We start from the raw sequence: 12,999 nt of genomic DNA on the forward strand, positions 1-12,999 counted from the left end.
GGGGGTTTTGGGGACATCAGGGGGGTTTGGGGGATATTAGGGGGGATTTGGGGCCATCCCGAAGCCCCTAATAGAGTTTTAGGGGACCTAAAGCTCGCTGTTCCCTCCGCCGTGCCGTTTTTGGGGTGAATTTCCGTAATTATATATATTTTTTTTAATTCTGTACATTAAATTATTTCGGGGTGGGGTCCCAGGAAGGGGGTTTTCATGCAGCTCCCGGGGGTCCCGAAGGTCCCGGGGGTTTTAGGGCGAGGTTTAGGGCCGGCCCCGACCCCGCTTCGGCCACCGCCAGCGCCACGGCGGCGGCCACCAGCAGCTTCTTGGCCTCCGTCACCGCCGGGGGGGCCGGCATCAGCTTGGGGGGGGGGAGGCAAAAATGGGGGAAAAAAAGGGGAAATTGGGGAAAATGGGGACAGGAGGGGCTCGGCGACGTCCCCTAGTGTCCCTTTTTGTCACCGTCCCTTACCTTGTCCACGCGGTGGCAGCGGATGAGGCCCTGGGAGTCGAGGAAGAAGGTGGAGAAAGCGTCGTAGGACCTGGGGGGGGGGGATTTGGGGATGATTTTGGGGGGATTTGGGGACAATTTGGGGTGTTTGGGGGACGGGGGGATGTTGGGGATGTTGGGGGCAGGGGTTTGGGGTCTCAATGTGGGGGGTTTGGGGATGTAGAGGGGGTTTTGGGGACATTGGGGGGGGTTTGGGGACATTGGGGGGGTTTGGGGACACTGGGGGGGTTTGGGGATATTGGGGATGGGGGCAAGGGGGTGGGTGAGGTTTTGGGGTCGTGGCTGGCCCTATAAAGGGGACGGGGTGGTTTTGGGGTCCCAGGGGGAGAGGGGACACGGTCCTGGGTTTTTTTGGGGGTGTGGGGGACGTGGGGGCAGCGGGGATGGGGTGGGAAATGCCAAGAGGGGGGCAAAAGGGAGCAAAAAGGGGAACAAAATGGGGCCAAAAGGGGAAAAAATGGGACAAAGGGGGGCAAAATGGGTGAAAAGGGGACAAAGGGGGACAAAATGGAAAGAAAGGGGGGGCAAAATGGGCTAAAAGGGGGATAAAAGGGGCCCAAAACAGGGACAAAGGGGGCCAAAATGGAGAGAAACGGGGACAAAAGGGGCCAAAATAGGACAAAATGGGCTAAAAGGGAGATAAAAGGGGCACAAAATGGGGCTAAAGGGGGGCAAAATGGGATGAAGGGGAACAAAAGGGGCCAAAAGGGGGATAAAAGGGGCCCAAAACGGGGCTAAAGGGGGACAAAATGGGCCAAAGGGGTCCAAATGGGATGAAGGGGCACAAAATGGGGAGAAAGGGGAACAGAAGGGGCCAAAAACGGGACAAAGGGGGCCTAAACGGGTCTGAAGGGGGCCATAAGGGGCCGTAAGGGGCCAAGAGGTGACAACGGGGACAGAGGGGAACAAAATGGGGACAAAGGGGAACAAAATGGGCTAAAAGGGGGCTAAAAGGGGCCCGAAATGGAGCCAAAGGGGCCCAAAACGGGGCCAAAGGGGGCCTAAAACGGGTCCAAAACGGGTCCGAATGGGGCCGTAAGGGGCCAAGAGGTGACAATGGGGACGGAGGGGAACAAAATGGGGACAAAGGGGAACAAAATGGGACTAAGGGGGGACAAAATGGGCTAAAAGGGAACAAAATGGGCTAAAAGGGGGGCTAAAAGGGGCCCGAAATGGAGCCGAAGGGGCCCAAAATGGGGCCAAAACGGGTCCGAATGGGGCTGTAAGGGGCCGTAAGGGGCCAAGAGGTGACAACGGGGACAAAGGGGAACAAAATGGGGACAAAGGGGAACAAAATGGGGCTAAGGGGGAACAAAATGGGCTAAAAGGGGGCTAAAAGGGGCCCGAAATGGGGCCAAAGGGGCCCAGAATGGGTCCAAAGGGGGCCTAAAACAGGTCCAAAACGGGTCCGAAGGGGGCCGTAAGGGGCCAAGAGGTGACAACGGGGACAAAGGGGAACAAAATGGGGACAAAGGGGCACAAAATGGGGACAAAGGGGAACAAAATGGGACTAAGGGGGGACAAAATGGGCTAAAAGGGGGCTAAAAGGGGCCCGAAATGGAGCCAAAGGGGCCCAAAACGGGGCCAAAACGGGTCCGAATGGGGCTGTAAGGGGCCGTAAGGGGCCAAGAGGTGACAACGGGGACAAAGGGGAACAAAATGGGGACAAAGGGGAACAAAATGGGGCTAAGGGGGAACAAAATGGGCTAAAAGGGGGCTAAAAGGGGCCCGAAATGGGGCCAAAGGGGCCCAGAATGGGTCCAAAGGGGGCCTAAAACAGGTCCAAAACGGGTCCGAAGGGGGCCGTAAGGGGCCAAGAGGTGACAACGGGGACAAAGGGGAACAAAATGGGGACAAAGGAGCACAAAATGGGGACAAAGGGGAACAAAATGGGACTAAGGGGGGACAAAATGGGCTAAAAGGGGGCTAAAAGGGGCCCGAAATGGGGCCAAAGGGGCCCAAAACGGGGCCAAAACGGGTCCGAAGGGGGCCGTAAGGGGCCAAGAGGTGACAATGGGGACAGAGGGGACAATGGGGTCACAGAGGGGGGGTGCTGACCGCAGCAGCTCGCGTTTGTCGCGGCGGTAGAAGCGCAGGAGGCAGAGGTGGAAGGGGAGCCCGGTGAGGCGCCAGCGGGCGCGGATGCTGCAGTCCTCGGGGTGCTGCGTTAGGGCCAGCACCTCCAGGCGAAGGCTGGCGAAATAACCCCAAGCCGCGGCCCTACAGAGGGTGACGGCCACCTGGTACATGGCCCGGCCCCTGTGGGGACACGGGGACATCAGGAGGTCACTTTTGGGGCCGTCGGGGTCCCCAAATGGGGGGCCCGGGGGTCCCCAGGGGGCTCACCGGGTGTGGAGGCGCAGGGGGTGGTTGACGAATTCGACGTCCGGGGAGTAGAGGGCGTAGTCGGGGATCTTGAGGAAGAAGTTGGGGAGCTGGGGGAAAAAAAGGGACAGAAAGGGGTGAAAAAGGGGCAGAAAGGGGACAGGAAGGGGATAAAAAGGGGATGGGGAGAGAAAAGGGATAGAAAAGGGACAAAAAGGGGCAGAAAGGGGCAGAAAAGGGACGAAAAGGGGCAGAAAGGGGACAGAAAGGGGATGAAAAGGGGCAGAAAGGGGACAGAAAGGGGATAAAAAGGGGATGGGGAGAGAAAAGGGACAGAAAGGGCACGAAAAGGGGCAGAAAAGGGACAGAAAGGGACAGAAAGGGGATGAAAAGGGACAGAAAAGGGACAGGGAGGGGACAAAAAGGGGATGGGGACAGAAAAGGGACAGAAAGGGGACAAAAAGGGACAAAAAGGGGACAAAAAGGGACAGAAAGGGGGCAAAAAGGGACAGAAAGGGGGCAGGGAGGGGACAGGGAGGGGATGGGGACAGAAAAGGGACAGAAAGGGGACAGAAAGGGGATGGGGACAGAAAAGGAACAGAAAAGGAACAGAAAAGGGACAGAAAAGGGACAGAAAAGGGACAGAAAGGGGACAGAAAAGGGGCAGAAAGGGGACAAAAAGGGACAGAAAAGGGACAGGGAAGGGGATGGGGACAGGGAGAGAAAATGGGATGGGGAGAGACCCTTTATAGAGACCCCCAGGACCCCAAATCCACCCTGTCCCCTTTATAGAGACCCCCAGGACCCCAAAACCACCCCACCCCCTTTATAGGGCCACCCAGGACCCCAAAAACCCACCCCACCCCCTTTATAGGGCCACCCAGGACCCCAAAACCACCCCGTCCCCTTTATAGGGCCACCCAGGACCCCAAAACCACCCCACCCCCTTTATAGGGCCACCCAAGCCCCCCCAAAACCCCCCTCCCCCTCTTTATAGGGCCACCCAGCGCCCAGAACCACCCCCCAAACCCCCCCCCTATGCCCCCAACCCCGAGGGGACCCCAAAACGCCCCCAAAAAGGGGGCTTTTGGGGTCGACCCCGGTTACCTCGTGCCGCAGCTTGTCGTGCATTAGGGCCAGGTGCTCCTCCATACTGGGGGGGGGGGCGGCGGGGGGGGCCGGAGGGGGCGAGTAATGGGGCCGGGGGGGCTCGCAGCAGCAGGAGGGCGCCGGTTATAGGGCCAGCACCCGTTATAGGGCCGGGGGGAGCGGTTAGAGGGCAGCTCGTGGCGTTTATAGGGCCAGAAGTGCTTATAGGGCCGGCGGCGGTTATGGGGCCGGCAGTGGTTATGGGGCTGGCGGCCGTTATGGGGCCGATTGCGGTGGTTATGGGGCCGGTTGCGGTTATAGGGCCGGTTGCGGTTATGGGGTCGGAGGTTTTTTTAGGGCTGGAGGTGTTTCTAGGGCTGGAGGTGGTTATAGGGTCGGAGGTGGTTATGGGGCCGTCCCGCACGGCGATGTCGTCCTCCCGGCGGCCGTCCACGGTGGTGATGGCTCCGGCCATGCCCTCTGGTGGGGCCAGGGCTCGGGGGTTGTAGGATCGGGGTGCCCGGGGGGGCGGCGGCGGCGGGGGGAGGAGAGGCAGCAGCCAGCCCCGCTGCAGGTCCTGCGGGAGGGGTGCTGTGGGGCCGGCCCTACAGAGCGTGGGGCTGGCCCTATAGCATGTGGGGTGGCCCTATAGGGCGTGGGGTGGCTCTATGGGGGTATGGGGCTGGCCCTATAGGGGTAGGAGTGGCCCTATAGCATGTAGGGCGGCTCTAGGGCATGTGGGGGTGGCCCTAAAGCTTGTGGGGCTGGCCCTATAGGGGTGTGGGGTGGCCCTAGAGCACGTGGGATGGCTCTATGGGGGTGGGGGTGGCCCTATAGGGGTGGGGGCTGGCCCTAGAGCATGTGGGGTGGCTCTGTGGGGGTGTGGGGCAGCCCTAGAGCTTGTGGGGTGGCCCTAAAGGGGTGGGAAGTGGCCCTATAGTATGTGTGGGGGGCCCTAGAGCACGTGGGGCAGCCCTAGAGCTTGTGGGGTGGCCCTATAGGGGGGTGGGGGGCTTACCCATAGGGGTGTGGGGTTGGCCCTATAGCAGGGTATGGGGCTGCCCTATGGGGGTGTGGGGCTGCCCCATAGGGGTGAAACAGCCCTATAGGGGGGCAGAGCTGCCCCATAGGGGACTGGGGCTGCTCTATGGGGGTCGGGGCCGCCCTATAGGGGCCAGAACCGCCCCATAGCGGGTGGGGGGACCCCATAGGGGGTGGGGGGGCCCCATAGGGGGTGGGGCTGCCCCATAGGAGGCCCCATAGAGGCCGGATCCACCCTTAGGGGCCGGAATCACCCCATAGGGCCCACTAAGCCCCGCCCCCTCGTTTCCATAACCCCGCCCACTCCATCTAATTTGCATAACTCCGCCCCCAAACCCCATAGAGCCCCCACAGCCTCATTTCCATAACCCCGCCCACTCCGCTCACCCAACGCCGCCCCCATATGGCCAAATTTACATAACCACGCCCACATAAAACCTCATTTACATAACCACGCCCCTTAATCTGCATATTTTCTCCTCATTTTCGCGCAGCGCCCCTCCCCCACCCGCTCCCCATCGCCCCGCCCCCTCCGCTCCCCTCACCTGCGGCCTAGCCCGGTACCGGCGGCGCTGAGGGCCCGGCCGGCTCCAAGAGGAGGCGACCCCGGGCCAGGCGGGCAGGAGGCGGCGGCCGGCGGCGGCGGGGCCGTTGCGGAACATGGCGGAGCCGCCCCCGCTGCCCCCTTCTCGCCTCACGGCGCCTCAGCCGCCGGCGGGAGCGCTCTGCGCATGCGCGGCGCAGCCGGGAGGGGAGCAAGGCGCATGCGCAGCGCAGCCCGGGAAGGTGACCGGGCGGGAAGGGCGGCGGCGCATGCGCAGTGGGATGAGGGGGGGAAATGGGAGGGGGGGGGTGCGCATGCGCGGTGCGGGTCATTCATTCGCTTGGCGCTGGGGGCTGGCCAATGGGAGGGGAGGGGGGCGTGGCTTGGTGATTGGCAGCGCGGTGTGGGCGTGGTCTAAAAAGAGGGGCGTGGTCCCGCCGCGGATTGGAGGGTGGGGTGGAGGGGGCGTGGCGCGGCGCGGCCCCGCCCCCCGCGGTGACGTCACGGAGGAAGCGCGGGAAACGAAAGAAAAAGGGCGGCTTTATTGAAACGGTACCAAAAGGGGGGGGAGGGGCGGCACCCAAGGGTGCTGGGGGGGGGAGGGGCGGCACCCACCGGGCAAGGGGAGGCGCCCACGGGGTGGGGAGGGGCGCCCATGGGTGCTGGGGGGCGGGGACAGGCGCCCATAGGGCGGGGACAGGCACCCAGGGGGTGGGGGAGGGCACCCATGGGTGCTGGGGGGGAGGGGCAGCACCCACGGGGTTGGGTTTTGGCAGATATGGGGTTGGGAAGGGCACCCATGGGTGCTAGGGGGTGGAGACAGACACCCATGGGGCTGGGAAGGGCACCCATGGGTGCTGGGGGGGGAGGGGCAGCACCCACAGGGCAAGGGGAGGCACCCACAGGGTGGGGAGGGGCACCCATGGGTGCTGGGGAGTGAAGAGGAGCACCCACAGGGTGAGGAAGGGCACCCATGGGTGCTTGGGGGGGGAGAGGCAGCACCCATGGGGTTGGGTTTTGGCAGCTATGGGGTCGGGAAGGGCACCCATGGGTGCTGGTGGGTGGGGACGGGCACCTACAGGGCGGGGAGAGGCACCCATGGGGCTGGGAAGGGCACCCATGGGGTGGGGAGGGGCACCCATGGGTGCTGGGGGGCAGGGGTGACACCCACAGGGTTGGGCTTTGGCACCTATGGGGTTGGGAAGGGCACCCATGGGTGCTGGGGGGTGGAGACAGGCACCTACAGGGCAAGGGGAGGCACCCACGGGGTGGGGAGGGGCACCCATGGGTGCTGAGGGGGAGGGGCAGCACCCACAGGGCAAGGTCAGGCACCCACAGGGTGGGGAGGGGCACCCATGGGTGCTGGGGGGCAGGGGTGACACCCACAGGGTTGGGCTTTGGCACCTATGGGGTTGGGAAGGGCACCCATGGGTGCTGGGGGGTGGAGACAGGCACCTACAGGGCAAGGGGAGGCACCCACGGGGTGGGGAGGGGCACCCATGGGTGCTGAGGGGGAGGGGCAGCACCCACAGGGCAAGGTCAGGCACCCACAGGGTGGGGAGGGGCACCCATGGGTGCTGGGGGGGGAGGACGAGCACCCACGGGGCAGGGAAAGGCACCCCCAAAAGTTATGGGGCAGGGAGAGGCACCCACGGGGGCAGTGGGGTGGGGACGGGCACCCACAGGGGGGGGTGAGCACCCATGGGGGGCCGTGGGGGGGACCAGACCCCCCAGGGCCCCCCCCAAATCCCCTCTGTGGGGTCGGGGGGGATCCGGCGTCGGGCTCAGCGGCCGGCCCGGCCCAGGGAGCTGTGGGGAGAGGAGGGAAATGAGGTAAAAAAATCCCAAAACCCCATAAAAAATCCCAAAACCCAATAAAAAATCCCAAAACCCAGCAAAGGAAAATCAAAACTTAACAAAAGGGCCCAAAACCCCAATAAAAGAGCCCAAACCCCAATAAAAGACCCCAAACCCAACAAAAAGACCCCAAACCCAATAAATAAAACCCAATAAAAGACCCCAAAACACAACAGAAAACCCCAAACCCCAAAAAAGAACCCCAAACCCCAATAAAAAGACCCCAAACCACCCAAAAAGGGCCCAAAACCCCAATAAAAGACCCCAAGCCCCAATAAAAGAGCCCAAACCCCAATAAAAGAGCACCAAACCCTAATAAAAAGACCCCAAACCCCAATAAAAGAGCCCAAACCCATTAAAAGAGCCCAAACCCCAATAAATAAAACCCAATAAAAGACTCCAAAACACGACAGAAAACCCCAAAGCCCAATAAAAGACCCCAAAATCCCATAAAACCCGAAACCCAGTAAAAAAAATCCCATAAAAGACTCCACAACCCAATAATAAACACCGAGAACCCAATGGAAGACCCCAAAGCCCAATAAAAACCCAACGAGAGACCCCAAAACCCAACGAGAGACCCCAAAACCCAAGGAAAAAAACACTAAAACCCAATGAGAGACCCCAAAACCCAACAAGAGACCCCAAAACCCAACGAGAGACCCAAAAACCCAACGAAAAAACACTAAAACCCCAACGAGAGACCCCAAAACCCAACGAGAGACCCAAAAACCCAATGAGAGACCCCAAAACCCAACAAGAGACCCCAAAACTCAATGAGAGACCCCAAAACCCAAGGAGAGACCCCAAAACCCTATAAAGGAAACCCAAAACCCAACAAGAGACCCAAAAAACCAACGAGAGACCCAAAAACCCAACGAGAGACCCAAAAACCCAATGAAAAAAACACTAAAACCCAACGAGAGACCCCAAAACCCAACGAGAGACCCCAAAACCCTATAAAGGAAACCCCAAACCCTATAAAGGCAACCCAAAACCCTATAAAACGCCCCCCAAACCCAACAAAAGACCCCAAAACCCAACAAAAGACCCCCAAAACCCAACAAAACGCCCCCCAAACCCCATTAAACCCCCCAAAACTCGCCTGGCGCGGCGCTGCCGCTCGCCCTCGCCCCCCCCGTTGAGGGTCCTTATGGGGTCGGCGCCGTCCGGCCCCGTAGGGCGCCGCGGACCCCGCTCGGCCAGGAAGGGGCGGAGGCTGCCCCGTACCGGGGACCCCCCCGCGCGCCCCGCCGTCAGGTTGAAGGGCCAGGGGGGCTCCGCTTCTTCCCTTAAAACTACCCCATAAAATAATGGGGTGGGGGTGTGGGGACGGGATATCCACCCCCCGGCCCCGTTATGGGGTCGTGTTTTGGGTTTTTTTTTTGCCCCCCCCCCCAGTGTCCCGCGCCTTACAGTCGCGCTCCGGTAAGGAGTAGGGTTTGATCTCCTCCTCCGGGCGTTTTTGGGGTGGGCGGCGCTGGGGGGCTGGAAGGGGGAGGGTTATAGGGTGGGGGTGCCCCTATAACCCCTCTAAGTCCCCTATAAGACCCCTAAAGCCCCTACAAGCCCCTATAACCTCCTAAATGCCCCATAACTCCCCTAAATTCCCTAAACGCCCCTAAATCCCCTACAACCCCATAAATCCCCTACAACCCCATAAATCCCCTACAAACCCATAAATCCCCATAAATCCCCTACAACCCCATAAATCCCCTAAATCCCCTAGAACCCCTTAAATCCCCTAGAACCCCCCTAAATCCCCTAGAACCCCTTAAATCCCCTAGAACCCCCCTAAATCCCCTAGAACCCCCTAAATCCCCTCAATGCCCCTAAATCCTCTACAACTCCCTAAATCCCCTACAACCCCCTATAACCTCCTAAATCCCCTAAACGCCCCTAAATCCCCTACAATGCCCCCAAATCCCCTACAATGCCCCCAAATCCCCTACAATGCCCCCAAATCCCCTACAACCCCCTAAATCCCCCTAAATCCCCTACAACCCCCTAAATCCCCTACAACCCTCCTAATCCCCTATAACCCCCCTAAATCCCCTAAGCCCCCCATAACCCCCCTAAACACCCTACAACCTCCCTAAATCCCCTACAATCCCCTATAACCCCCCTAAATCCCCTAAGACCCCCAAACCCCCCTAAATCCCCTACAACCCCATAAATCTCCTATAACCTCCCAAATCCCCTATAACCCCCTAAATCCTCTAAGTCCCCTATAACCCCCTAAATCCCCAAAACCCCCTAAATCCCCCAAAACCCCATAAATCCCCCCTGCTCACCGGGCCGGTTGCTGAAGAAGCCCTCAAAGATGACAAAGTTGTTCACCTAAAAGGGAAAAAGGGGTTTGGGGGCGGCGATCCCAAAAAATTAATAGGGTTTTCCCCCTCCCCCCGTGCATTTCAGACCCCCATGGGGCAGATTTTGGGGTGTTTACCCCAAAAAAAAACAACCGTGAGGGGTCTTTTGGGGGTTTGGGACCATATGGGGGCGAAGTTTGGGTTTTTTTTGCCTCGTTTTGGGGTCGACCCTATAAAGGAGGGCAAATCTCAGAGGAGTTCCAACCCCATGGGGTCAAATCTTGGGGCATTTTCCCTTTTTGGGGGCAAATCTTGGGGCGTTTGCCCCTTTTTGGGGCATTTTCTGGGATTTTTAGGGTGTGAGGCCATGTTTTGGGGCTTTTTGGGGCATTTTCTGGGCTTTTTGGGGTGTGAGGCCATGCTTTGGGGCTTTTTGGGGCATTTTCAGGGATTTTTGGGGATGTGAGACCACGCTTTGGGCTTTTTGGGGCATTTTCTGGGATTTTGGGGGCATTTTCTGGGATTTTTGGGGGTGCGAGGCCATACTTGGCAGATTTTTGGGGCGTTTTCTGGGCTTTTTGGGGTGTGAGGCCACACTATGGGGTCTTTTTGGGGTGAATCCTATAAGATTACCTAAAACAAATGAAACTTTGAAGCCATTGGGGTGTTATTTGGGACCAGTAACTCTTTCTGGGGCAAAATTTGGAGGCGTTTGCCCCTTTTTGGGTCATTTTCAGGGCTTTTTGGGGATGTGAGGCCACGCTTTGGGGTCTTTTTGGGGTGAATCCTATAAGATTACCTAAAATAAACGAAACTTTGAAGCCGTTTGCTGCTCTCTGCGGCGTTTTTCGGGTCAAAAAGCCCCCGGGAAAAGCGCGTGGGGAGGGGAAAAACCCCCAAAATTTCACGGTGGGGGTGTCGGCGACCCTAAAAAGGGTTTTGGGGTGGGGGCTGACCCCAAACTCACCTGTGGGATGGGGTGGCAGAGCCCGTAGTGCTTGCGGAGGAAGGCCAGCAGCTTCTCCGAGGGGCGGTCGACGGCCAGGCGCCACGGCTCCATCCGCTCGCTCTGTCCCGGGGAGGGGGGGGGGGGACATTTTTGGGACCCCCCCGGGACTTTTTGGGAGCCCCCCGTGTCTTTTTGGGGCCTCCCGGGTCTTTTTGGGGTCCCTCGGGGTCTTTTTGGGGTTCCCCCGGGTCATTTATGGCCCCCTTCGGTCATTTTGGGGCTCCTTGGGGTGATTTTGGGGCCCCCCCGAGTCATTTATGGCCCCCCCGGGTCTTTTTGGGACCCCTCCGGGACTTTTTGGGACCCCCCGGGTCTTTTTGGGGTCCCTCCGGATCCTTTTGGGGTCCCCCCGGGTCATTTATGGCCACCCTTTGGTCATTTTGGGGCTCCTTGGGGTGATTTTGGGGCCCCCCCGGGTCCTTTATGTCCCCCCCCAGGACATTTTTGCCCCCCCCCTGGTCATTTTTGGGGCTTTTTGGGTCACTTTTGGGTCCCCCCCCCGGTCATTTTTAGCCCCCACTCAGGTTATTTCCCCCCCCGGGTCATTTTTGGGGTCCCCTGGGTCATTTTTACCCCCCCCAAAATCATTTTTGCCCCCCCCAGGATCATTTTTTGCCCCCTCTTTATCACTTGGGCCCCCCCAAAATCATTTTTGCCCCCCCCCGGGTCATTTTTAGCCCCCTTGGGGTCATTTTGGGCCCCTTTTGGTCATTTTAACTCACTTTTAACCCCATTTGAGTCATTTTACGCCCTTCCAGGTCACTTTTTGCCCCCCCGGGCCATTTTTAACCCCCCAGGGTCATTTTTGCCCCCCCTGGGGTCATTTTTACCCCCCCAGAATCATTTTTGCCCCCCCCCGGGATGATTTTGGACCCCTTTTAATCATTTTTGACTCACTTTTAACCCCATTGGGGTCATTTTACGCCCCTCCAGGTCACTTTTTGCTCCCCCGGGCCATTTTTTGCCCCCCCGGGGTCATTTTTAACCCCCCCCGGGGCCATTTTTAGCCCCCCCAGGTTCATTTTTGCCCCCCCCCGGGCACCTTCAGCATGTGCTGGAAGAGCTCCCTGCCGTAGCCGTGCCTCTGCAGCGACTCGTGGACGTAGAAGTCGAGGACGCAGAGCGGCTCCGCCTCGTTGTGCGCCCCGCTGTGATCCTGGGGGGGGTCCACAACCATTTGGGGGGGGCCACGACCATAAAGGGGGGGCCACGACCATAAAGGGGGGGGGCACGGCCATATAGGGCGCTTTTATGGCCGTTTAAAGCGGGATTTGCCCCCAAAAACTCACCAGCAGGAAGAGTTTCTTGTAGCCCACCTTCAGGAACCCGATCACCGCCGCTTTGCTGCTCCTGGGGGGGGGCAAAAAGGGGGCGGGGGGGGTCGCTGAGCCCCCCCCGAGCCCCCACCCTATAAAAAGGGGGGGTTTTGGCCCCACTCACCCTCGTCCCTCGGCGTCCCGCAGGATGTAGAGGACGTGGCGGTTGCTCTCCATGCGCGCCGCGCTGGTGACGGGGGCCGGCAGCCCCTGAGCCTGCGGGGGGGGACACAAAAAAATAAAAATAGGGGGGTTTTGTGACCCGATTTTAGCTTTTTTCGCCCCGTTTTTTTGCCCTTTTCGTTACCTTGGCGGAGGCTTTGCCCAGCTCGTCGATCAGCGTCCGCAGCTGCTGCTCCAGGTCCCCCCTGTGGTGGGTTTTTTGGGGGTAAACTGGGTGGCCCCCCCCTCCTGGGGTATAGGGAGGGGGGGTGGAGGCTGGTGGGCCTCCATCCTTCCCAGAATGCACTGGGGGGAGGCCAGTTGGCCTCCATTATTCCCAGTATGCACTGGGGAGGGGTAATGGGGGCCTCCGTCCTTCCCAGTAGGTACTGGGGTGAGGCCAGTTGGCCTCCATTATTCCCAGTATGTACTGGGGGGAGGCCAGTGGGCCTCCATCCATCCCATAATGCCTTGGGGTGAGGCCAGTGGGCCTCCATCTTACCCATAATGCCTTGGGTTGAGGCCAATGGGCCTCTAAGCTTCCCAGAATGCATTGGGGAAGGTTAATTGGGGCCTCCATGTTTCCCAGAATGCACTGGGGGGAGGCCAGTGGGCCTCCATTATTCCCAGTATGTACTGGGGAGGGCCAATGGGGGCCTCCATTTGGGGGCCTCCATTCTTCCCATAATGCCTTGGGGTGAGGCCAATTGGCCTCCATCCTTCCCATAATGCCTTGGGGCGAGGCCAAGGGGCCTCCATCCTTCCCACAATGCACCAGGGTGAGGCCAACAGGCCTCAATTCTTCCCATAATGCACTGGGGTGAGGCCAAGGGGCCTCC

General features: G+C 59.7%; 2 protein-coding genes across 2 annotated transcripts; both read right to left on the reverse strand.

Moving 5' to 3' along the window:
* Positions 1 to 130: 130 nt before the first annotated feature.
* On the reverse strand, positions 131 to 5,709 carry LOC311220285 (uncharacterized protein C6orf136 homolog). Its single transcript, XM_084303785.1, is given in 7 exon segments — positions 131 to 355; positions 467 to 536; positions 2,564 to 2,764; positions 2,852 to 2,940; positions 3,938 to 3,994; positions 3,996 to 4,496; positions 5,506 to 5,709. Coding segments are annotated over 7 exon segments (1,185 nt in total). The 5' UTR covers positions 5,623 to 5,709; the 3' UTR covers positions 131 to 205.
* Positions 5,710 to 6,117: 408 nt separating this feature from the next.
* Positions 6,118 to 12,666, reverse strand: ATAT1 (alpha tubulin acetyltransferase 1; the record flags this gene model as incomplete). The annotated part of the gene is made up of 10 exons (XM_084303902.1): positions 6,118 to 7,313; positions 8,467 to 8,659; positions 8,778 to 8,849; positions 9,656 to 9,701; positions 10,641 to 10,742; positions 11,725 to 11,838; positions 11,972 to 12,032; positions 12,123 to 12,214; positions 12,306 to 12,409; positions 12,663 to 12,666. The coding sequence occupies 10 exons, from the start codon at positions 12,664 to 12,666 to the stop codon at positions 7,289 to 7,291; spliced, it is 813 nt and encodes a 270-aa protein (XP_084160028.1). The 3' UTR covers positions 6,118 to 7,288.
* Between the last annotated feature and the right edge of the window lie 333 nt (positions 12,667 to 12,999).

Source organism: Netta rufina (genome assembly GCF_964035555.1).
Source record: "Netta rufina genome assembly, chromosome: 31".
NCBI lineage: Eukaryota > Metazoa > Chordata > Aves > Anseriformes > Anatidae > Netta > Netta rufina.